The 22,967-nt window shown below is 51.0% G+C and overlaps 1 protein-coding gene across 1 annotated transcript; it reads left to right on the top strand.

Annotated features, from left to right (window-relative positions):
- The first annotated feature begins 10,178 nt into the window (after positions 1-10,178).
- Positions 10,179-18,413, top strand: LOC125523661 (uncharacterized). Its single transcript, XM_087535691.1, is given in 2 exon segments — positions 10,179-12,667; positions 17,637-18,413. Coding segments are annotated over 2 exon segments (2,352 nt in total). The 5' UTR covers positions 10,179-11,092.
- The last annotated feature ends 4,554 nt before the right edge of the window (positions 18,414-22,967 follow it).

The raw sequence follows: 22,967 nt of genomic DNA, 5'->3' as shown, positions 1-22,967 counted from the left end.
AGTCCGAATTGGACTAGGGGGAGGGGCGGCGCCCACTCCTTCCTTCTCTTCTCTTTTCCCTTTCCTTCTCTCCTACTCCTACTACATGGAAGGGGGGAATCCTACTCCCGGTGGGAGTAGGACTCCCCAGGGCGCGCCATAGTAGAGGGCCGGCCCTCCCCCTCCTCCACTCCTTTATATACGGGGGAGGAGGGCACCCCATGGACACACAAGTTGATTGTTCCAAGCCGTGTGCGGTGCCCCCCTCCACCATAATCCACCTCGATCATATCGTAGTGGTGCTTAAGTGAAGCCCTGCATCGGTAGCAACATCATCACCGTCATCACGCCGTCGTGCTGACGGAACTCTCCCGTGAAGCTCTGCTGGATCGGAGTTCGTGGGACGTCATCAAGCTGAATGTGTGCTGAACTCGGAGGTGACGTGCGTTCGGTACTTGGATCGGTTGGATCGTGAAGACGTTTGACTACATCAACCACGTTCTCATAACGCTTCCTCTTACGGTCTACGAGGGTACGTGGACGATACTCTTCCCTCTCATTGATATGCATCACCATGATCTTGCGTGTGCGTAGCAAATTTTTGAAATTACTGTGTTCCCCAACACGGGTCACATGCCATCGTTTGTGGTGTTGGTACGGTCGATCTGAAGTTTACTTCTGGGAAGCCCGTGCGTCTGAAGAACGTTCATCATGTGCCGTCCATCAATAAAAATCTCGTTAGCGGTTCCCGTTTATGTTGAGATGGTTTTAAGTTGGTTTTCGAGTCCAATAAAATTGTAATTTCTAAGTATGGACAATTTGTTGGAAAAGGCTATGAGAGCGGAGGCTTGTTCCACCTGTCTTTGTCAGATATTTGCACTAAAGTTATTAATAATGTCTGCCACAATAATGAGTCTGATATTTGGCATTCACGACTTTGTCACCTTAACTTTGGTTGCATGACACGGCTAGCCAATATGAATTTAATTCCGAAAATCTCTATTGTCAAAGGCTCTAAGTGCCAACTATGTGCACAAGCTAAGCAACCTCGCAAGTCCCATAAGACTGCAAAGGCAAGAGACTTGGCGCCACTAGAGCTTATATATTCTAATCTTTGTGAGATGAATGGCGTATTGACAAAAGGTGGAAAGAGATACTTCATGACGTTGATTGATGACTCCACTAGATATTGTTATGTCTATCTTCTGGAATCAGAAGATGAGGCTTTGACTTTCTTCAAAAACTATAAAGTTGAGGCAGAGAACCAACTTGATCGAAAAATTAAACGGCTTAGGTCCGATCATGGTGGAGAGTATTTTTCCAATGAATTTGATCTGTTTTATGCGGAAAATGCTATAATCCATGAGAGGACGCATCCCTACTCACCTCAGTCAAATGGGGTAGCCAAAAGAAAGAACCGAACTCTAACTGATATGGTTAACACCATGTTAGACACATCGGGTCTCTCCAAGGAATGGTGGGGGGCGCTAATGACTGCGTGTCATGTCCTAAACCGAGTTCCCACAAAGCATAAGACCATGACTCCATTTGAGGAATGGGAAAGGAAAAGGTTGAAACTCTCTTACCTACGTACTTGGGGTTGTTTGGCGAAAGTCAATGTACCAATTCCCAAGAAGCGCAAGCTTGGGCCAAAAACTATAGATTGTGTTCTTCTGGGCTATGCTTTTCATAGCATTGGTTATAGATTATAATAAAATCTGAGGTATCCGACATGCATGTTGGTACGATTATGGACTCGAATGGTGCAACTTTCTTTGAGGGCATATTTCCTATGAAGGATATGTCGAGTTCATCAAATCTGGAGATACCTACTCTATCTAGTGACGAATTCGCTGTAATTCCTGAACCCACCATTGCGATGGAACATGTTGAGAATCCTGTTGAGGGTGACAATGGAACTCCTGTGAGGAGTAAGAGACAGAGGACTGAAAAGTCCTTTCGTGATGATTTCATTGTGTACCTCGTGGGTGACACACCCAGGACTATTTCAGAAGCCTATGCATATCCCGATGCTGACTACTAGAAGGAAGTTGTTCGTAGCGAGATGGATTCCATCTTAGCTAACGGAACCTGGGAGATCATTGACCGTCCTTATGGGTGCAAACCTGTAGGATGTAAGTGGGTGTTCAAGAAGAAGCTTAGACCTGATGGTACGATTGAAAAGTACAAGGCACGGCTTGTGGCTAAGGGTTATACCCAGAAAGAAGGTGAAGACTTCTTTGATAATTATTCACCCGTGGCTAGACTGACCACAATTCGGGTGCTACTATCATTGGCTGCCTCACATGGTCTTCTCGTTCATCAAATGGACGTTAAGACGGCTTTCCTCAATGGAGAGTTGAAGGAGGAAATTTACATGGATCAGCCAGATGGTTTTGTAGTACCTGGTCAGGAAGGAAAGGTGTGCAAGTTGTTAAAGTCTTTGTATGGCCTTAAACAAGCTCCTAAGGAGTGGCATGAGAAGTTTGAAAGAACATTAACTGCTGCCGGCTTTGTAGTAAATGATGGTGACAAGTGTGTGTACTATCGCCATGGTGGGGGCGAAGGAGTTATTCTCTGTCTGTATGTCGACGACATGCTGATCTTTGGAGCCAAACTTGATTTAATCAAGGAGGTTAAGGATTTCTTATCTCGTTGCTTTGAGATGAAGGATCTAGGAGTAGCTGATGTTATCTTAAACATCAAGTTGTTGAGAGATGAGAATCGTGGGATCACACTGCTTCAGTCTCATTATGTGGAAAAGATCTTGAGTCGTTTTGGGTATAGTGACTGCACGCCTTCTCCAACTCCATATGATGCTGGTGTGTTGCTTCGAAAGAATCGACGGATTGCTAGAGATCAACTGAGGTATTCTCAGATTATTGGCTCACTTATGTATTTGGCGAGTGCCACGAGGCCTGACATCTCTTTTGTTGTGAGCAAGCTGAGTCGGTTTGTGTCAAAACCGGGAGATGATCATTGGCATGCGCTTTAGAGAGTTATGCGCTACTTGAAAGGCACTACGATCTATGGGATTCACTACACCAGGTATCCAAGGGTACTGGAGGGTTATAGTGACTCAAACTGGATATCTGATGCTGATGAGATTAAGGCCACAAGTGGTCATGTTTTTACACTTGGTGGTGGCGCTGTTTCCTGGAAGTCTTGCAAGCAGACCATCTTAACGAGGTCAACTATGAAAGCAGAACTCACAGCATTAGACACTGCCACTGTTGAAGCGGAGTGGCTTCATGAGCTCTTGATGGACTTACCTATGGTTGAAAAAACAATACCCCCTATCCTGATGAACTATGATAATCAAACTGTGATCGTCAAGATAAACAGTTCTAAGGACAATATGAAGTCCTCAAGGCATGTGAAGAGAAGACTAAAATCTGTTAGAAAATTGAGGAACTCCAGAGTTATTACGTTGGATTATATCCAAACGTCGAAGAACTTGGCAGATCCCTTAACAAAGGGTTTATCACGTAATGTGATAGATAATGCATCGATGGAGATGGGTTTGAGACCCACCGCATGAGTTGTCCATAGTGGTAACCCACTCTATGCATGTGATCGGAGATCCCGTGAAGTAGAAGTAGGAGACAAGCTGTTGGTCAGCTAGGAGGAGAGTATCCCTATAATAATTATCCCACTCCGTGAAGATGCAATACTCTCCTGATCTGCATGGCAGGTTGATACTTATCTTACTGTGTTCCAAGTGGCTTATTCGGGTAAGCAGAGATGTTGTCCTGCAGAGCATCTCCTGACGAACACACCTATATGAATTTGACTGTTAAACGTTGCAATCTGTGAGAATTGGGTGTTCTCTAATAAATTCATGAAATGCCCTGGAGTATGACGTATACACTCCACCCGCGGGGAAGCCTTGCGGTAGCCCAGTATCGGTGAAGAATTTGTGTGAAACTAGTCTTGCAGAAAACTTGTAGTTCAAGGCATAGTCCACTATTCAAGTTGTGATCTAGTGTAGCACAAATCTCCGAGTGGAAGTTCAACTTTACAGTCTCCACTAAGAACCGGTATATAAACAGTGTTTTGGAACTAAATGATGAGATGTGCCAATGAGACTTTGTGGGGGATTGTTGGAATTTTGCTAGTAGGCCTTTGGCCCAAAGTCCAACTAAAATTCTGAAATTCTCTTGGCCCATTCATGCACACATGTGAGTGGAGTGAGTGAGGCTAAAGTTTAGTCCCACCACGGAAGTTGAGTGAGAATTGCACCTCTTTATAAGGTGAGCTCTTCTACCACTTGTATGAGCATGAGAAGAGGAGACCTACATGCGCGCTCCTCCTCCTCGCTCGCCTCGTCACGATGCGACGCGCCGCGTGTTGCGGGATTGAGCCGAGCCGAGGACAGAGCTATGCACGTTGTCTATATTTTTGCTGCTTGGAAAAATTAATGAGTCATTAATTAATAATTAACGGACGCGTTAATTACTGAACCGTTTCCGATTCTTTTGGATTGCGACTCGGACGTGGGGTTTACTCCCACGACCTACTCGGCCCACATTATATAGTCAGGCAGATGTCTACCCTAGACGTTGCCGCTTCGTATGGTTTTGCATCACTGTTCCAGATCATTGCGCCGCCAAGTAAGTCTTCTCCATCCCTCCTTTCGGCGTGCACCGAGAGAAGGGACAACAGGCCTCTGGAACCCCGCCTCTCATGATCCTGTACGGGAGAGGGGCGATTAGGTTTTGGGGGAGCGCACTCGCGCGACTGCTGGTAGCGACGACTTCGCCAACGATGATTTCTTCCCCGACCTCGACAACCTCATCCTCGACGACATGGCGACAACGTCAACACGGGCGGTGCTGCTCCCGCTGCACCGTATGTGATTCTATCCTTCCTGTTTGAGATCGTGGTATAATTCATGTTTCTTTGAGATCATGGTAGAATTCATGTTTCTAGTATGTGCCCTAGATGTGATCTGTTCATCTACTATGCTAGTTCGCATGATTAGTTTAATCTTTGTTATTGTAGTCATGATTTATCTTCTCTTTATTCGTATTAAATATCGTAGTAATTTGCTCATATTTCCAACACCGCCTGCCCACTACTCTCGGGTCTGGACTCTGGTTGGGTGTCGCTCGCAGCTCATTGCGCCTGCTGCTCTTGATGTTTGGCTCGGCGGGTTCGTCGTGTATCTGCGGCACACACATGCCCCGTGGTGTACTGCGCGTGGTTGGAGCCCCGCGGCGTGGCACAATTACGGTACACCGCTACGGTGAAGTACCAGTACCTGTTGTGTCCGGTCCCAGGATAGTGTAATGTTTCTCATATATACGCCTATACATTCATCTCTATGAACGCACACACGTACTCTCTATCCCTATGAGCATCTTCGAGAGACTGAGCCGGCATATCACCTTAGGGCGTGTTTGGTTCACTGGCTCGCACCTGGCTCGCATGAGGCATGCAAAATCCGGCCCGTTTGGTTTTCTGTATGGCCTCCTCGGCCTGGCCCGGCTGATGCAAAAGGACCCCTCTCAGCCAAGCTGAGAAGAATGCAGAGGAATCGGGCATTTCCCCGATGCAGCCCCTGCTTGCACCCACACCTCCCACTTAAAACGAAACGTTACGTAAGTTTGGTCTTGATATCTTTCAGATTCACTTCCAAACCGCAACCTCCTCGATCTCTCGTTCCTCTCCTCAATCACGCATCAGATTAGATCGAGCTCACCAGCCAATCGCCGCCGCCTCCGTCAAGAGACCCTCTTGCACCGCCGCCTCCGTCGAGAGCTCCCTCTTGCGCCGCCACTGCCGTCAAGAGCACCACCTCAACCTCGCCATCGGTCCAAGCTCCATCCTCCGTTGCAACCCCGCCCGCCGGTGCCCAGATGGTGAAAACGCATCCAATGTGTGTGCTTCGTATGAGCTGCGTCAAAGGGGAGTCGCGGCGGCGTCATGGGAAGGTTGGCAATAGCAGTGCCCTGCATGGGAGATGCCTTGGTGCTTGTTTGGTCTGACAGAATTCCGTCGCCGTCGTGCTTTGGGGAAGAACCTGTGGATATCTCATACAACATGCCAAACAACATCTCACATTAGCCTGCCCCACCCCATGCACACAACCAAACATACATCTCAACTCATTTTTGCATCGTCTTAGACAGGCTAGACTCAACCAGGATGGTGAGTACGATGCAGCCTGAGGCTATGCAAGGAACCAAACACGCCATTAAGATTTTACGAAGTCAACATAGGCGCCTCGTAGTCAACGAAAACGTCTCTTCTCACTGAACGTGAGTTGCCGAAAATCCTGAAATAAATTCAGAACAAATGCGAGCGCCGGGACCTGAACCATGGTGGGCTGGGGATACACTGTCGTCCTAACCATCCAACCACGGATTGGTTCGCTAGTGCAATGTTATTGTCATGTTTGTTGCCCACATCCACTTCAAACAACCTAGTGGTTTTAGTCTGTTTGGTTGCTTGATACGTCTCCAACATATCTATAATTTTTTATTGTTTCATGCTATTATATTATCAGTTTTGGATATTTTACAATCATTTTATAGCAACTTTATATCATTTTTTGGAACTAACCTATTGACATAGTGCCCAGTGCCATTTGCTGTTTTTTGTTTATTTTTTACATCGCAGAAAATCAATACCAAACGGAGTCCAAATGCAGCAAAACTTTTTGGAGAATTTTTCTGGACCAGAAGATGCCTGTTGGGCCCAAGAAGTACTAGAGGGGAGCTCCGAGGGGAGCACAACCCACCAGGGCGCGTCGGCGCGTCCTGGTGGGTTGTGCCCACCTCTGTGGCCTCCCGCACCGCCTCTTCGCCCTATAAATCCCCAAATATTCCAGAAACCCTAGGGGAGTCGACGAAACACAATTCCAGCCGCCGCAAGTTCTAGAACCACGAGATCCAATCTAGACACCGTCACGGAGGGGTTCATCATCCTCATTGGTGCCTCCCCGATGATGCGTGAGTAGTTTATCATAGACCTATGGGTCCGTAGGCAGTAGCTAGATGGCTTTCTCTCTTTCTTTTGATTCTCAATACAATGGTCTCTTGGGGATCTATTTATTGTAACTCTTTTTTATGCTGTGTTTGTTGGGATCCGATGAACTTTGAGTTTATGATCAGATCTATATATCCATGAAAGTATTTGAGTTTTGATGTCTTATATTCATGATTATTTATAGCCTCGTATTTTTTCGAATCTTTGATTTAGTTAGAACATCTCCAACAGGTGCACACAAATTTGGCGCCCTAAAATAGTTTTAGCGCGTCACTGTAGCACTTTTAGTGCGCTGGACCCAATATTACTTTAGCAAATGCCCAAAAACACACGTCCAAAAGAACGTGCGGTGTAAATTGTGAAGCGCGCGCAATCCGGCGCCTCAAATTTGCAGCTTTTGATAGCGGTTTTCAGCGCTCGCCCAACTCTTTTTTGTGCACGCACTGTTTTATAGCTTCTGCTGGAGCTGTCCGACGCCCAAAAAACATGGATTTTAGCGCGCGGCCTAGTTTTTGGGCATCTGTTGAAGATGCTCTTAGGCCAACTAGATCGATTTTTCATGCCATGGGAAGATGTGCTTTTGTGATGGGTTTGATCGTGCGGTGTTCTTTCACAGTGACAGAAGGGGCAGCAAGACACGCATGTGTCATTGCTATTAAGGGTAACAAGATGGGGTCTATTCCTATGGCTTCGGGGTCTAATATTTATCATATATGCCTTTGAGATCTATTTTTATTTGCTTTTATTTTCAGATCTATTATTTCAAGAACCCAAAAATACTTTGTTGCACTTTTTATTTACATTTTTTATTTCACGTTTATTCGAGATCTATTTATCCAATCTATCACAAATGTATCCCATCAACTTGACAATTTCCTACGTCGTTACCCATAAGAGGGATTAACAACCCCTCATAAGTGTCGGGTTGCAAGTATTTGTTCTTTGTGTGCAGGTACCGTTAGTGTTGCTTGGTTCTCCTACTGGATTGATACCTTGGTTTCATAACTAAGGGAAATACCTACCGTAGATATGCTACACCATCTCTTCCTCTTCGGAGAAATACATACGTAGTTCAAGCGACATCATTGCTCACGCAAGACACTAACCGTATATGCATGATACTCAAAGCACGTCATATCCCGGCTCACAAGGAACATTCGGATCAGCAGAACAAATGCAAGCGAGGACTGGCGTACGCGGAAGCGGAAATGGAGACGGCGGACAACGAATATTTGCAGGCGTGGTATGGCACGAAATCTGTAATCTCACCCCCCCCCCCCCCCACTCGTCTCATCCTTCTTTTTCTCGCTCAGGCGTGGTAGGGGGTTCTTCACACTGGCAACAACGTCGACTCGGATTTGCAATGCCGGTTGCGGCGCGGACCAAGATCTTCTGGATGGGATGTGCTCCTCCCATTCATCGTCGTCTCCATCTTGTCAGTCTCGTCTCTCGCACCGGCAGGTCATCGCTGTCATCTCCCACAATGTTAAGCGGCATACAACCATCCTCAATCCAGCAATTGTTAGGTCGTTAGGCAAGACATACGATCGGTTTCGCCATTACTCACCGAAACATTGTTTTCACTAGGACAAATGGATAAAGCTTATGATTCAGATAACAAAACTCATAGTAGTTCTATGGTCTTGCTCTTGTTGGTCCAAAATAAAGCAGTTCGTCTAATTCCAAGCATGTGGTCAGATATGCTCCAATCGTTTGCTCGAGATAGAGAGAGTATGGTGAATTTGAACTATATCATAACCGTAACAATGAGGAGGGTGTGCACCCATTTTGGCCAGACCTTGCGTCGGCTAGGAGGTCCCCTGTTATTTTCGTTACATTTTTCCTTTTTGTTATTTCTTTCCTTATTTATAATAATTTGGGTATAAAAAAGTTTCAAATTTCAGGAAAATTGCAAAAATTGAATAAAATGTTCACAAAAACATGTTCCAAATTTTCAAAAAATGTTCATGATTTTGAAAAATGTAGCTTATTTAAAAAATGGTCATGAATTTGGAAAATGTTCGGGATTTCATAAACATGTTGTTGAATTTTGAAAAATATTCATCAATTTAAAATGTATGGGATTTCATAAAAATATTCACGAAAAATGTTTACAAATTTCAAATATTGTTGTGATTTTGAAAAAAATGTTGATGAATTTCGAAAACGTTCAGGATTTCATAAAAATATTCTTGACTTTTTTTTAAATGTTCACAAAATTTTAAAGAAATGCTCGGGAATTTCAAGCATTGTTCCAAAATTTCAAAAATGTTCACCGATTAAAAAATCATTGATTCAAAAAATGATTATGAATTCGGAAATTATTCATGAATTTGAAAAATGTCCGTAAAAAAATAAAATTATTCATGAATTTCAGAAGTTGTTCCCAAATTTTAAAATATGTTTGTCGATTCAAATGATGTTTGCTGATTATAAAATTGTTCATAATTCAAAAAATGCTCATGCACTAAAAAAATGATCATCAAAAAAATATTGTTCATGAATTTCAAATTCCCATATTTCGCAAAAAGTTCACGGATTCACAATTTTAAAAACTTTTCATGAATTTCTAATAAAATGTTCACAAATTCAAAAACTCGACGATTTTAAAAAATCTTCGTGAATCTGAAAACTTCTCGCGATTTCAAAAGATATTTATGATTTAAAGAAACAGTTATTTGAAAAATGTTCGTGATTTGGGAAAAAAATCACGAATTTGAAAGATGTTCAACAAAATGAAAAATAAAAGTAAATAAATAATATGTAAAATAAAATTAAATAAGTTAAATTTAAATTGTAAAAGAAAGTAAAAAGAAAAGATAAAAGAAAAAAGAAAAAAATCTGGGACTATGGGCCTGCCCATACAGAGGATATGCGCCGAATACTGGCCGTGTCGTGTGGTTGGAGCCGGGCCGCTGCGTTGCAGATCTGGCACAACCAAACAAACCGATTCCGGGTCGCGCGGCAGCGATCTTGTGGGCCGTGGCCGAATCCCGCTCCCGAGCCGACATCGTGACGGGTTCGGACGTGTCAGCTTTGAAATACAGAGAGGCGCTCGCAGGTCTCAGCCGTACCTATCTCCGCTCACCACGTCTTCACGACCGCTCACAGCTTGAGTCGACGCGCGAGCATCTCCAACAGCTCGTCTAAATGATCGTCTAAAGCCCATATACACGACGAAGGCCCGAAATCGGCCTCCCAGCAGCTCGTGCATCGCGTCGTCTATCCATCCACATTGTCCAAATTCACCTCCACATTGTCTAGGCATGGACATCGTCAAGACGTCGTGGATAGAGGAATCGCTCCATCCCAGAGCGTTTGGCGCCACCATCCGGAGTCGTTGGAGCCGCGCCTGCAACGTCACGTGGTCGCCGTTGCCCCCTCGAGGTACGGTTCCTTTCTTCCTCGAGAGATGGAGAGGGAGGGTTGGGGGATGTCGCGACCGCTCGCATCCGTGCTGGATCCGATGGCCGGTGGCCGGCGACCGACGCGCACACCCGTGTAGGATCCGATGAAGCAGGTGGAGGCGAAGGTGGGGCACCGGAGCCAGGACGGGGTGGAGATGGATCCAGCGGCTGCGGCCGCGCTCGAGGGCCACCTCCGCGCCTCTTTGTTGAGGTAGCCACGCAGGGTATCCAGCAGTTGTTTAACTGAATATGTTCAGTGCAGGTTAACTGAATATGTGGCAGTGCGTTAGCCATGCAGTTTAACTGAATATGTTGAAGAAACGTCTGCATTTGTGAAAGTAAAATCTACCAAGGGGAAGAAATGGTCTAGTCAAGAGGACGATTTGTTGGTGGCAACATGGGTGCACACTAGTCTGGATACTTTAATAGGAACGGATCAATTCAAATTCTTTTTGGGATAGGATTTATGATTACTACAGCACACGCAAGACTGAACGTGTTTCAATTACATGCATTGAAATGGTAGTTGAATTGGTAGAAGGAAAATAATATTAAAATATAGGAGAGAATATAGATGTTCTATATATAAACATTTTGCTGCAAAACTCAATGTGTATATTAAAGAATCTTTATAGACCATTGTTTATATGAATATATAGATATCTAAATTTACACTTGCTGTTGGAGATGCTCAGCCAGTCACGGCGGCGGCCATGGAGATCGAGGTCTCGGCGGACGACGTCGCGTACGAGGAGGACGTCCTGCGGGATCCCTTCAGCCTGTCCGGCTGGCTGCGCTACCTGTCGGCCCGCCGCGCGGCGCCGCCGGCGAAGCGCGCGGCCATCTACGAGCGGGCGCTGCGGGCCCTCCCCGGGTCCTACAAGCTCTGGCACGCCTACCTCACGGAGCTCGGCGACGCCGCGCGCGCGCTGCCCGTCACCCACGCCGCCCACGCCGGCCTCGACGCCGCCTTCGAGCGCGCGCTCGCCGCCGGCATGTCCCGGATGCCGCGCGTCTGGCACATGTACGCCTCCTCGCTCCTCCACCAGCGCCTCCTCACCCGCGCCCGCCGCGTGCTCGACCGCGCCCTGCGGTCGCTGCCCGTCACGCAGCACCACCGCGTGTGGCCGCTCCACCTCCGCCTCGCCTCCCTGCCCGACTGCCCAGCCCCGACCGCCCTCCGCGTGCATGGCCGCCACCTCCAGTTCAACCCCGACCACGCCGAGCAGTTCATCGCCTTCCTCGTCTCTGCCGGCAGATGGCGGGACGCCGCCCACCACCTCGCGGCGGCCATCGACGACGAAGGCTTCGTGTTCGTCAAGGGCACAACGAAGCGCCAGCTCCTGCTTGACCTGTGTGGCCTGCTCGCCCAGCACCCGGAGGACGTCGCCGGTATGCCGGTGGACGCAATCCTCCGCGGCAGCATCCGCAAGTTCCCCGAGGAGGCCGGCGTGCTGTGGACATGTCTGGCCAGCCACTACGCGCGGAGAGGCCTCCATGGCAAGGCGAGGGACATGTTCGAGGAGGCCACAACCACCGCGACCACCGTCAAGGACTTCCGGATGGTGTTCGACGCTTACTTGCACTTCGAGCACGCCATGGCCGCCGCGGAGCTCGAGCTCGGGCAAGCGGACACCGTCGACGTCCAGGACTGCTGGCTCGCGGACCGGGACAGCACAGACTTGGCGATGGCGAGGCTGGAGCGGCTGCTCGAACGCCGGCCGGAGCTGCTCAACAGCGTGCTGCTGACGCAGAACCCGCACGACGTCCAGGCGTGGCACGAGCGGGCCAAGATCTTCCACAAGGATCCCGCGAGGCAGGCCGCGACCTACGTGGAGGCCGTCAAGGCCGTGGATCCGGCGAAGGCGACGGGGAAGCCGCCGCACACGCTCTGGCTGGCGCTGGCCAGCATGTACGAGGACCGTGGCACCGTCGACTGCGCCCGAGACGTGCTCCACAGAGCCACGCAGGCGAACTTCACGGCGGCGGAGCACCTCGCCGCGGTTTACTGCGAGTGGGCCCACATGGAGCTGAGCCACCAGGATCCCGGCCGGGCCATCGACCTCATCCGGCGAGCGACCACGCCACCGTCGACCGAGGCCATGACTCGCGCCGCTGCTGCCGGCGGCGAGGACGTTCGGGCGAAACTGCACCGGTGTCTCAAGCTGTGGCTCGTGTACCTGGATCTGATGACAACGCACGGGTCGCTCGAGTCCACCTGCGCCGTCTACGACAAGATGCACGACCTCGGCGTCGTCACGCCATTGCTGGTCCTCGACCACGCGACTGTCCCGCAGCCGTGCGAGCTGCAGAGTTCAGGCGAGAACGTGAACGAGAGAGAGAGTTTTGCGCAGTGCAAAGTGTCGCTGCTTTTCTTGTTTATCTCTGAACTTATACAGGAAGCAAAAGTAATCGTGGCTTCAGCCACGCCCCCACGGACGCGATCGTGCCATCCCACGATACCAGGGCGTGTTGAGCTACTGGCCTCACACAAAACGTGGGCAGGATCCGGCTAGTCCGGCTAACTGAATGCTAACAAAAAATCTGACTAACAAACTGAAACTGACAGCTAACCTGACAGCTAGATTATTCAACAATCTCCTCCTAATCTAGATGTTCCTGATGTCGACGATCCCGATCCTCTCGCGCATAGCCTGGAACCTGACGCGCCCGAGCGATTTGGTCAGAATATTAGCGAGCTGATTGTCGGTGTTCACGTACTCCACGGCGATCTTGTCGTTCTCGACGCTCTCCCTGATGAAGTGGTAGCGCGTCTCGATGTGCTTGTTTCGCCCGTGGAACACTGGATTCTTGCAGAGTTGGATTGCAGACAGATTGTCCACAAGAAGAGTGGTTGGTGCAGCTTCCTTCCCGAGCAGATCGGCGAGCAACCGGCTCAGCCAAATGCCCTGGCAGGCTGCGGTGGCGCCGGCAATGTACTCAGCCTCGCACGAAGACAAGGCAACAACCTTTTGCTTCTGCGATTGCCAACTCACCGGGCTTGAGCCGAGGAAGAAGATGAAGCCAGAAGTGCTCTTCCGATCATCAACGTCCCCAGCATGGTCGGCGTCACTGTACCCAATGAGAGTGCATCCTCCTTTGTTGGTGAAGCGGCAGCCAAAGTGAATTGTCCCGGCGATGTACCGGAGGATGTGCTTGACAGCACTCATGTGCTCCATCGTCGGCGACTCGAGGAAGCGACTGACGTAGGCCACAGCGAACGAGATGTCCGGACGCGTGTGAACTAAGTAGCGCAGGCTACCCACCATGCTGCGGTAGAGGTGGGCGTCCGTCGGTGGCGTCGAGCTCTCCCTGCTCAGGCGTAGACGTGGCTCCATGGGGACATGGACTGTCTTGCAGTCCGACATCCCAGCACGCTCCAGGAGCTTGGTGGCGTATGCCGCTTGGCACACGGTGATCACGCCGGGGCGCTGGCGTACCTCCAGCCCGAGGTAGTAGGTGAGGAGCCCGAGATCGCTCATCTGGAAGCGATGGGTCATCTCCCCCTTGAACGTGTCGATGGCGGTGGTGCTGGCCCCGGTGATGATGAGGTCATCGACGTACACTCCGAGCAGCAGCCGATCGTTGCCGGTGCCGCGGTGATACACCGCATGCTCTGACAGAGTGCGTGTGAACCCAAGTTCAGACAGCGTGGTGTCCAGCGTGGTGTTCCACGCGCACGGGGCCTGACGCAGCCCGTAGAGAGCTTTGCGAAGCCGCAGCACCTTGTGCTCACCGCCGGTGTGGGAGAAGCCTGGGGGTTGCGCGACGTAGACCTCCTCGTCCAGATCGCCATTCAGGAACGCTGTCTTGACGTCGAGGTGGTGGACCTCCCAGGACTCGTGCGCCGCGATCGACAGCAGAACCCTGACGGAGTCCAGCCGCGCGACCGGAACAAAAACCTCGTCAAAGTCGATACCGGCGCGCTGGACAAAACCCTTCGCCACGAGCCTGGCCTTGTGCTTGACGACGTTGCCGTTGGAGTCTTTCTTCACCTTGAACACCCATTTGAGGCCAATTGGGCGTTTACCTGCAGGCAGATCGGTGAGGTACCAAGTTTCATTGTCCTCGATCGCCCGCATCTCATCGAGCATGGCGATCCTCCACCTCTCATGCGGCTCCGCTTCGGTGAACGTGGTAGGCTCCTCGCACGCCCCAAGATGCAGCTCACCGTCCTCCATCGCCAGAACATAGTCCTGTAGGAGAGAGTTCGGCTGAACGATGCCATCCCGTGCGCGCGTTGTCATCTGATGAACTGGTGGCACCTGCTGGACAGGGGCGGTGACACATCGCTTTGCCGCTTCAGCGGCGTTCTCTGGTGATGGAACAGCCGTGTCCGGCTCCTCGACGGCAGGTGAGTCGACAGGCGGTGTGCTGTCCGTGTCGGGCGACGCGCTGCCAGCACGTACTGGCGAAGAGCTGGCTCCTCCAGAGCTCGTACTTCCAGCATCAGCGGCGTGGCGAGCCGCGCCCGTGTCACTCCGACACGGCATGGTGAAGACGTCCTCGATGGTGAAGCTGCCGTCGCCGCCGTTTCCTTCCCAGTTCCAGCTTGCCGTTTCATCGAAGACGACGTCCCTCGAGATGATGACGCGCTTGGCCACCGGATCGAAGAGCCTGTACGCCTTTGTGCCCGCCTCATAGCCGAGGAAGACAGCTTTTGTGCTGCGGTCGTCGACTTTGGCCGCGTGCGGGCGAGTGACCTTGGCGTAGGCGACGCAGCCGAAAGTTCTGAAGAAGTGCATCGCCGGTTTCACGCCGTGCCACGCCTCATAAGGCATGCATCCATCGAGAGCCTGCGTGGGCGAGCAGTTGAGCAGAAGCACAGCCGTGGTGACTGCCTCCCCCCAAAACTCGTTCGGCACGCGCCTCGCCTTGAGCAAGTACCGTGCCATGGCCACGATGGTTTGGTTCCTCCTCTCGACTACCCCATTCTGCTGGGGCGAGTACGGGGCAGTGAGGTGTCGCTGCGTCCCTTCTCCTGCACAATAAGCAGCGAATTCCACCGAGGTGAACTCACCGCCTCTGTCCGTGCGCAGTGTGCGGAGCTTGTGGCCGGTCTCCGTCTCGACGGTGGCCTGGAAGTTCTTGATCGCGGCTGCAGCTTCGTCCTTTGAGCGCAGCAAGACAAGCCACATGTAACGACTCATGTCGTCGACGAGGAGAAGGAAATAGCGCTTCCCGCCGTGCGTGGCCGGCGAGATTGGGCTGCACAGGTCATCGTGCACCAGGTCGAGGCGGTCACTGGCGCGGTAGCTCGCTGTTCGTGGGAACGATGCGCGACGCTGCTTCCCGAGCAGACAGCCGTCACACACCTGATCCATGTGCTGGATTGAAGGGAGCCCGCGCACCATGTCCGACGATGCCAGCTTGCGGAGCGCGTCGAAGTTGAGGTGGCCGAACCTCTCGTGCCACTTCCAGGCCACCTGATCGACGCGAGCGGTCATGCAGACCGGCTTGGCGAGCGTGGCTGGGAGCTTGTACAGGCGGTTGCCGCTGCGGGCAACGCGCGTGATCAGCTTGCCGCTTCTGTCCCGGACCCGAAGCAGACCGCCGTGGATCGACACCTCGCAGCCCACCTCATCGAGTTGACCTACAGAAATGATGTTGTTCTGCAGCTTTGGGATGAAGTAGACCTGGGTGAGTGCTCGATGACGTCCGTCTTTTGCGACCAAGAGAACGGTGCCGCGCCCGCATATCTCAACTGCGGAGCCATCGCCGAAACGAACGCGCCCCGTGATGCCGGTGTTCAGCTCGGAGAAGGCGTCGCGGTCGCCGGTCATGTGGATCGACGCTGCCATGTCGATGTACCACAGGTTGTCGCGCCGTGCTGCTGCATCACCGATAGTGACGTTGGCGTTCTGCTCGTCGAGGAAGACCTGGCCGCCTTCCTTGTCGTGGTCAGGGTCGGAGCTGAGGGAGACGATGTGCGCCATCAGGAGACTCCCTTCTCCTTCTTCCTCGTCCACCCGCACGATGTTGGCCTCGTCGCGCTGCTTCTTGCGACAGTCACGCGCCCAGTGCCCGTTTTTGTTGCAGTAGCGGCACTTGTTGTCGCGGGTGGCCACGCGCCCGCCGTTGCGGGGCGGCGCGCCAGCCTGGTTCTTGCCCTTCTGTTGTCCGCGCCCACCGTGGTTCTGGTTCTTGCCCTTCTGCTGCCCATTGCTGGACTGGCCCTCGCCGCGCTGCTTGCACCGTGCTTCCCACTCCTCCTCAGTGAGGAGCAGGCGAGTTCCTCCCGCGCTATCTTCTTCCTTCAGGCTCTCCTCAACCGAGCGAAAGCGCCCGGTCACCTCCTCAAGCGACAGCGTGCTGACGTCGAGGAGGGTCTCGATGGCAATGGCGACCTGGGAGTACTTCTTTGGAATGACGCGGAGAAACTTACGGACAACCTTCTCGTCGTCGGCGGTGTCGCCGAGCGTGCACAAGTTGTTGACGAGGGCGGTGGCGCGCATGGTGAACGCGTCGATGGTCTCGCCCTCCTTGAAGGCGAGGTTTTCGAAGTCCTTTCGGAGCTTCTGAGCGGTGGCCTCGCGTACCCGGCCCGTGCCCACCCGCATGGCGCGGATGGCCTCCCAGGCCTCCTTCGCCGATCGTTTGACGGCGATGGACCCGACCATCTCAGGCGGCAGGCCACGGAGGATGGCGGCCATGGCGTACTTGTCGTCGCGGAAGGTGGCTGTCTCCTTCCCTTCGACCGCGTCCCAGAGTGCCGCGGCCTCCATCTGGACCTGCATGACAAGCGCCCACTCGATGTAGTTCATCGCCGTGAGCATGGGGGGGGGGCCCGTGCCTCCGGGCTCGCGCACCAGGCGCTCCTGGACGACGATCTCCCAGCCGTTGTGTCGCGTCGAGCTCCTCCCACGCCTCATGTGCGGAGCAGTGTGCGACCGATCGCCGGTGTCGGCGCCGCGAGCCGCCGGAGGAGGCGAGTCGGTGGCCATGGTCCCCGGATCAACGGGCTCTGATACCAATTGTCCCGCAGTCGTGCGAGCTGCAGAGTTCAGGCGAGAACGTGAACGAGAGAGAGAGTTTTGCGCAGTGCAAAGTGTCGCTGCTTTTCTTGTTTATCTCTGAACTTATACAGGAAGCAAAAGTGATCGTGGCTTCAGCCACGCCCCCACGGACGCGATCGTGCCATCCCACGATACCAGGGCGTGTTGAGCTACTGGCCTCACACAAAACGTGGGCAGGATCCGGCTAGTCCGGCTAACTGAATGCTAACAGAAAATCTGACTAACTAACTAAAACTGACAGCTAGATTATTCAACAGCGACCCTCCTCGAGCAGCACGGGCGGTTCGAGAACGCGTTCCGTGTGTACGAGCGGGGCGTCAGGTCCTTCAAGCACCCGCACGCCGACGCCATATGGGAGGCGTACTTGACCAAGTCCGTCCAGCGGCACGGGAGGAGCAGGCCGGAGAGGGTGCGGGACCTGTTCCAGGCGGCCGCCCTGCAGGCGCCGCCGGAGAGGAAGAAGGCCGTGTACCTCAGATACGCGAGGTTCGAGGAGGACTTCGGCCTCGCGAGCCGCACCATGAAGGTGTACGAGGAGGCTGCGGGCGCCGTCCCCGCCGGCGACAGGCTCGGGGTCTACGGGGTGTACGTCGCGCGGGCTACCGAGCTCTACGGCCTTCTGAAGGCGAGGGACGTGTACGGCCAGGCGATCGTCGGCGGCGGGCTGCCCGACGAGGGCGCGAGGGCGATGTGCGTCGGGTTCGCCGACATCGAGATCGGGCTCGGGGAAGTTGCGCGCGCTCGGGCGCTGTACGCCTACGCGGCAGCCTTCACGGGTCCCGGGGTTTGCCATGATTTTTGGAAGCGGTGGAACGACTTTGAGGTGCGGCACGGCGACGAGGGTACGTTCAGGGAGATGCTCCGCGCGAAGAGGACCATGGCGGCCGTTGCCAGAGATGGAGCCGGGGCGCGGTGTGCGACCGGCACCGGCGGCGGCGTGGTGGAGCAGGGGCTGCGCCCGTGCGCGGGACAATGACTCGACGGTGCTCGGCAATCCAAGCGGATACGCCTAGTGTAGTTCTTTCATTTTTTTTCTCCTCGTAACTTGACACGTTAGTTGTTTTCTCCGGTTCGAGTATGTGCTATCTCCAAATCGTTGATGTATGTACTCACATTCTTGAGCACTTTTTTTTGGTGAAATGTATACAACGTTAGTAATCTACTCTTTCTCGAGAATGTTCACTAATCTTCAAAATTCGCATGGATCGAACCATTTCCGGTTGGGGGGAGGAGGGGTGGGATCGACATCGCTGGTGGAGGGGAGTTCGAGGGTGGATCGCCGTCGCTAAAGAAGTGAGATGGGTGTGTGAGCACTCCGTGTGACGGTTTAGCGTCGCTCCCAAGGGATCTTCATTTTCATCGAAGTCGTTGACCGTCTCGCACCCAAGGGTTGCAAGGGCGTTAGTGGCCGAACAGGTTTGGTGTTGAGGTTGGTGTCTCCATTAGTTCGTCTTGTTTTCCATTCATCGCACCTGCCGCACGGCGACCTCCGTTGTGTTTCTCTGGAGTTGTAGTTGGTATGTCACGGTGGCCTGCCCGAGGGCCTCCATTGTTCATATGGTGGGGTTGATTCCCAGTAAGGGTGTGCTGAGCACCTGCAATGCCTTGTCTACGATCTTTGATGATAGCTGGTGTCATCGTTGTTCCGGCGAGGCTCGAGGTGCCAGCCCCAAGAGTCATGAACCCCGGGGGTCTGGTACCAAGGATGGCGAAGCTGATGGGGTTTTCGCCCAATTGGTGTGGAAGACGTGGTGCTGATGGAGCGATACTTACTAGCTCGGTGGTGGGGAGCCATGGACGGTGGAATCACGTGAGTTGTCGCGGATCCGTTGGTGTTGCTGACGATTGGAGCCATGATTGGTGCTGAAGATCTATTGCCCGTTGAGCTGCTTGGTGTCGTCATGAGAACCTGCTCCAGGAGATGGCATGTAGGGGTTCATCGCCATCCGTGGTAAGGGCCGATTTTAGGCTTGTATCGATCTCCTCGCCTTCCTCCGTCTCCTAGATGAAGATGATGCTAACCACGGTATCCTCACCGCCATTTGTTTCCGGAAGTGAGTTGAGGGTAGCAAAGCTCAGATACGACACTAGGGCGGGCCGATGGGTTGTTGTACGGTCGACGCAATGTTCCGAACTCGAGGCCAGAATACGGACTTCAACCGCGAGGTTTGTCGATGCGAGGTCGTCGTCCTCTAAGATAGAGGCCGGTGGTATTGGTGACAATGGCTCCGATGGGACCACGCCTACGGCTCGATAGGGCGGTGGAACGCGGAGTCGGAGATCGCCATAGCGGCCGATGACGAACGTGAGAGACCAGAAGAAGATGGTGGGGTCAGAGAAGCACGGTGGGTTGATGTCAAACCAGCATGCCCCAGTCACGACAAAGGTGAGGGAGCTGAAGGTCAAGCTCTCTGCTGGCGCGAGGTCGCCAAATGTGATGGACAACTGTAAGTGCATCTAGTGCCCCTTAGTGATTTTGGTGTATTGAAGACTTATAGGTTAAGGGACTAATGCGTTTGTGAGTGTACACATGTCTATAAGCCTATGAGGAGTTTGATATTTATAGAGAAAGTCGACCCCTAAAAATGAAGTTCTTTGACTGAAGACTTTGAATCACTGAAGACTTTCTGAAGACTTTGAAAGTGAAGAAATTGGTCTCACCTTGAAGACTTGGTATTCATTCGAGGAACATGAAGCGTGAAGACTTTTTGTTTTCGTAGTTTCATTTTCTCTTTCTTGAGTCATAGGGAACACCGTACTGTTAAAGGGGGTCGAGGAAATACTAAGGAAAAATTTCCATGTGATGCTCAACTCAAAATCCTACACCTACCAATCCCTTCGAGTGAAGCCATTGGAAATCTCATACAGTTCAGTCAATTTCTTCAGTGAAAAAGACGAAGTTCTTTTGGTCTTTGAGGAATTTGTCCTGACTGAGGAGTTAGGAATTCTCCAGTGCGGATTGCCTACACAGTGAGGAACATGATAGCCCTGAGGATTTTGCTACTCAAAATTCTGACCGTTGCTGTGCTATGCGCCAGCTGTCCCAAAATATCTATCCACCTAACGGTCATATAATTGAAGGGCATTTATGTCTTATCATGTCGGGCTGCTCCCTAGGCTATAAATAGCCGCCCCCTACAACCACTAGCTGGTTGGCTGCTCCGAGAGAAACTGACACTTGTCATTTGAGAGCAACCCATCCTCCGAGGACTTTGAGCGAAAATCATCAAGTGAGGAAAAACCTAAAACCCAAACACCTACAAACCCCAAGTGATTGAGCATCACTGAAGAGATTGATCCTGCGTGGATCCGACGCTTGTTACCTTTGAAGACTGTGCTTCTTCCAGACGGTTAGGCGTCATGGTCTAGAGCATCCAAGAGGAATTGTGGATCGCCGAGTGACCAAGTTTGTGAAGGTTTGGAAGTCGCCTGAAGACTTACCACGAGTGATTGGGCGAAGTCTGTGTGACCTTAGTTCAAGGAGAATACGGTGAGGACTGGGTGTCCTGAGCTGCGTGTTCAGAACTGGGTGTCCAGGACTGTGTGTCCTCGAGTTTAAATACTAAGCCGCTCCAACCAAACGTACAACTGAGACAGCAGTTGGAACTGGTCTACCAAATCATTGTCTTCACCAAGCTCATTGGTTCCATTTTCTCAACTCTTTCATTTCCTCATAATTGAGTTGTGTACTTGTTCATATCTGTGTTTGAAGATTTTTACTGAAGACTTTCTCAATTTCCTCAATTCAATTTCTTCAGTCTGTTTGTCTTCATCCTGTGTTATCCTATGCTTACGTTTCCTGTACTCTGTGCCTGTCTTCATTTCATCATGATGACTATACTTGTATTCTGTTATGTTTACTGTTGAGTACTTATTCCGCTGCTAGTAGTTCTTCGCTAAGGAATTTCCTCACCGGAAAATTCCTTAGCGAAGAATTTCATAAAAATCACCTATTCACCCTCCCTCTAGTCGATATAACGCACTTTCAATTGGTATCAAAGTAAGGTACTCCCTTGTTCTGTGTGATTTTGGTTTAACCACCTGGAGTTTTAGTTATGTCGATCGCAGGTATGACGAAAGTGACATGCCCCATCTTCGACGGTCACGAGTATCCCAAGTGGAAGGCCATGATGAAGAAACGCCTCATGGCAATGAACAGCGAGCTGTGGACCGTCACTGAGATTGGTCTGACCGGTCTATGCAAGATGGCGGAAACTGATGACATCTGCAAGTACACTCATCTCAACCTCACGGCGAAGGATGTCATCTGCTCCAGTCTGTCACAAAATCAGTTCAGGAATATCATGCATCTCGATCATGCGAAGCTCATCTGGGACCGTCTCTCTGATGTCTATGAAGGTCATCGAACCTGTCATGATCCTTGGTTTGAGAACTTCAAGGAATATCTCAAAGCGATGACATTCGAACCAGAATCATCATCTTCTGCATCATGCCTTATGGCAAAAGCGGCTGAGGTAACTGAATGCTACCTATCCGAGTCCAGTGATGATGAATCTGGTGATGAATTTAGACCCAGCTATGTCAAACTTGCTTCCCTTGCCACTAAACAACAAAGAGCTTTGGAAAAAGTTTACTACATGCTAAATAAGAGCGATGATATGTTGGGTGAAGAAATGGATCAGTCAAAAGCTTTGGCTGAAAGTCTTCAGAGACTTCATACTAAGTATGACACCCTTCAAGATCAACATAACACTCTCTTATCCGATCGTGAGAAGCTTTCTTATGAATTTCTTCAAAAAAAGCAAGATCTTGAAAAGCTAAGAGTGAGTTATGAAGATCTTTAGAAGGAGCACGATTCATTACTTGCTCAACAAATCAGCGCATCTCAGGAAGAATTTGTTCCTCCATGTTTGAAATGTTCAAATGCTGCTAATGTTTCAAATTCTTCACATGCCTCTGCTGTCACTAATTCCTCATCTGAGGACATTGCTAGTATCACTGACGATGCAGGGCTGAAGGAATTGTACACGACAGGCATGTACAAAAGCCTTAAAGGGCATCAGGCTCTTTGTGATGTGCTTAAAAAGCAGATCCTCAACAGGAACCCTAGGAAAGAGGGTATTGCCTTTGAGAGGAAACTCAATGCTGATGGTACATATTGGAAGCCTGAGCAGTACCCCAAAACTACATGGGTTGCTGCAAAGGGACCTCCAGTTGATCCATCTAACCTATCTAGATATGCATGTGAATCTGCTCATTCTGATGATGAGTCATTTGACTCCAACTACAAACTATTCAAAAATCAAAATGGTGAAGTATTTGCTAGATATGTTGGCACTAACTGCAGGAACGGTCCCCCTATGAAGAAAATCTGGGTTCCCAAAAGATGCCTTGAAAATCTTCAGGTGAATGTTATCATGACGCCACCTGTGAAAAATAGGAACCCTAGATCAAATTCTTCATATGGATCCAAGTCCTCATACGGACAAAACTCCTCACATGGATCATATTCCTCAAAAGGATCAAAGTTCTCAAATGAACATCATCGTGCTAACCCGTCTGTTTCACAGGGAAGATCTAAGGATTATGGATATGTGCATTATTCTTCAAA

Source organism: Triticum urartu, chromosome 7A (genome assembly GCF_056163025.1).
Source record: "Triticum urartu cultivar PI428250 chromosome 7A, HENAU_Tu73, whole genome shotgun sequence".
NCBI lineage: Eukaryota > Viridiplantae > Streptophyta > Magnoliopsida > Poales > Poaceae > Triticum > Triticum urartu.
The sequence above is the reverse complement of the archived record's forward strand: the minus strand, read 5'-3'. Positions and strand labels throughout refer to the sequence as shown.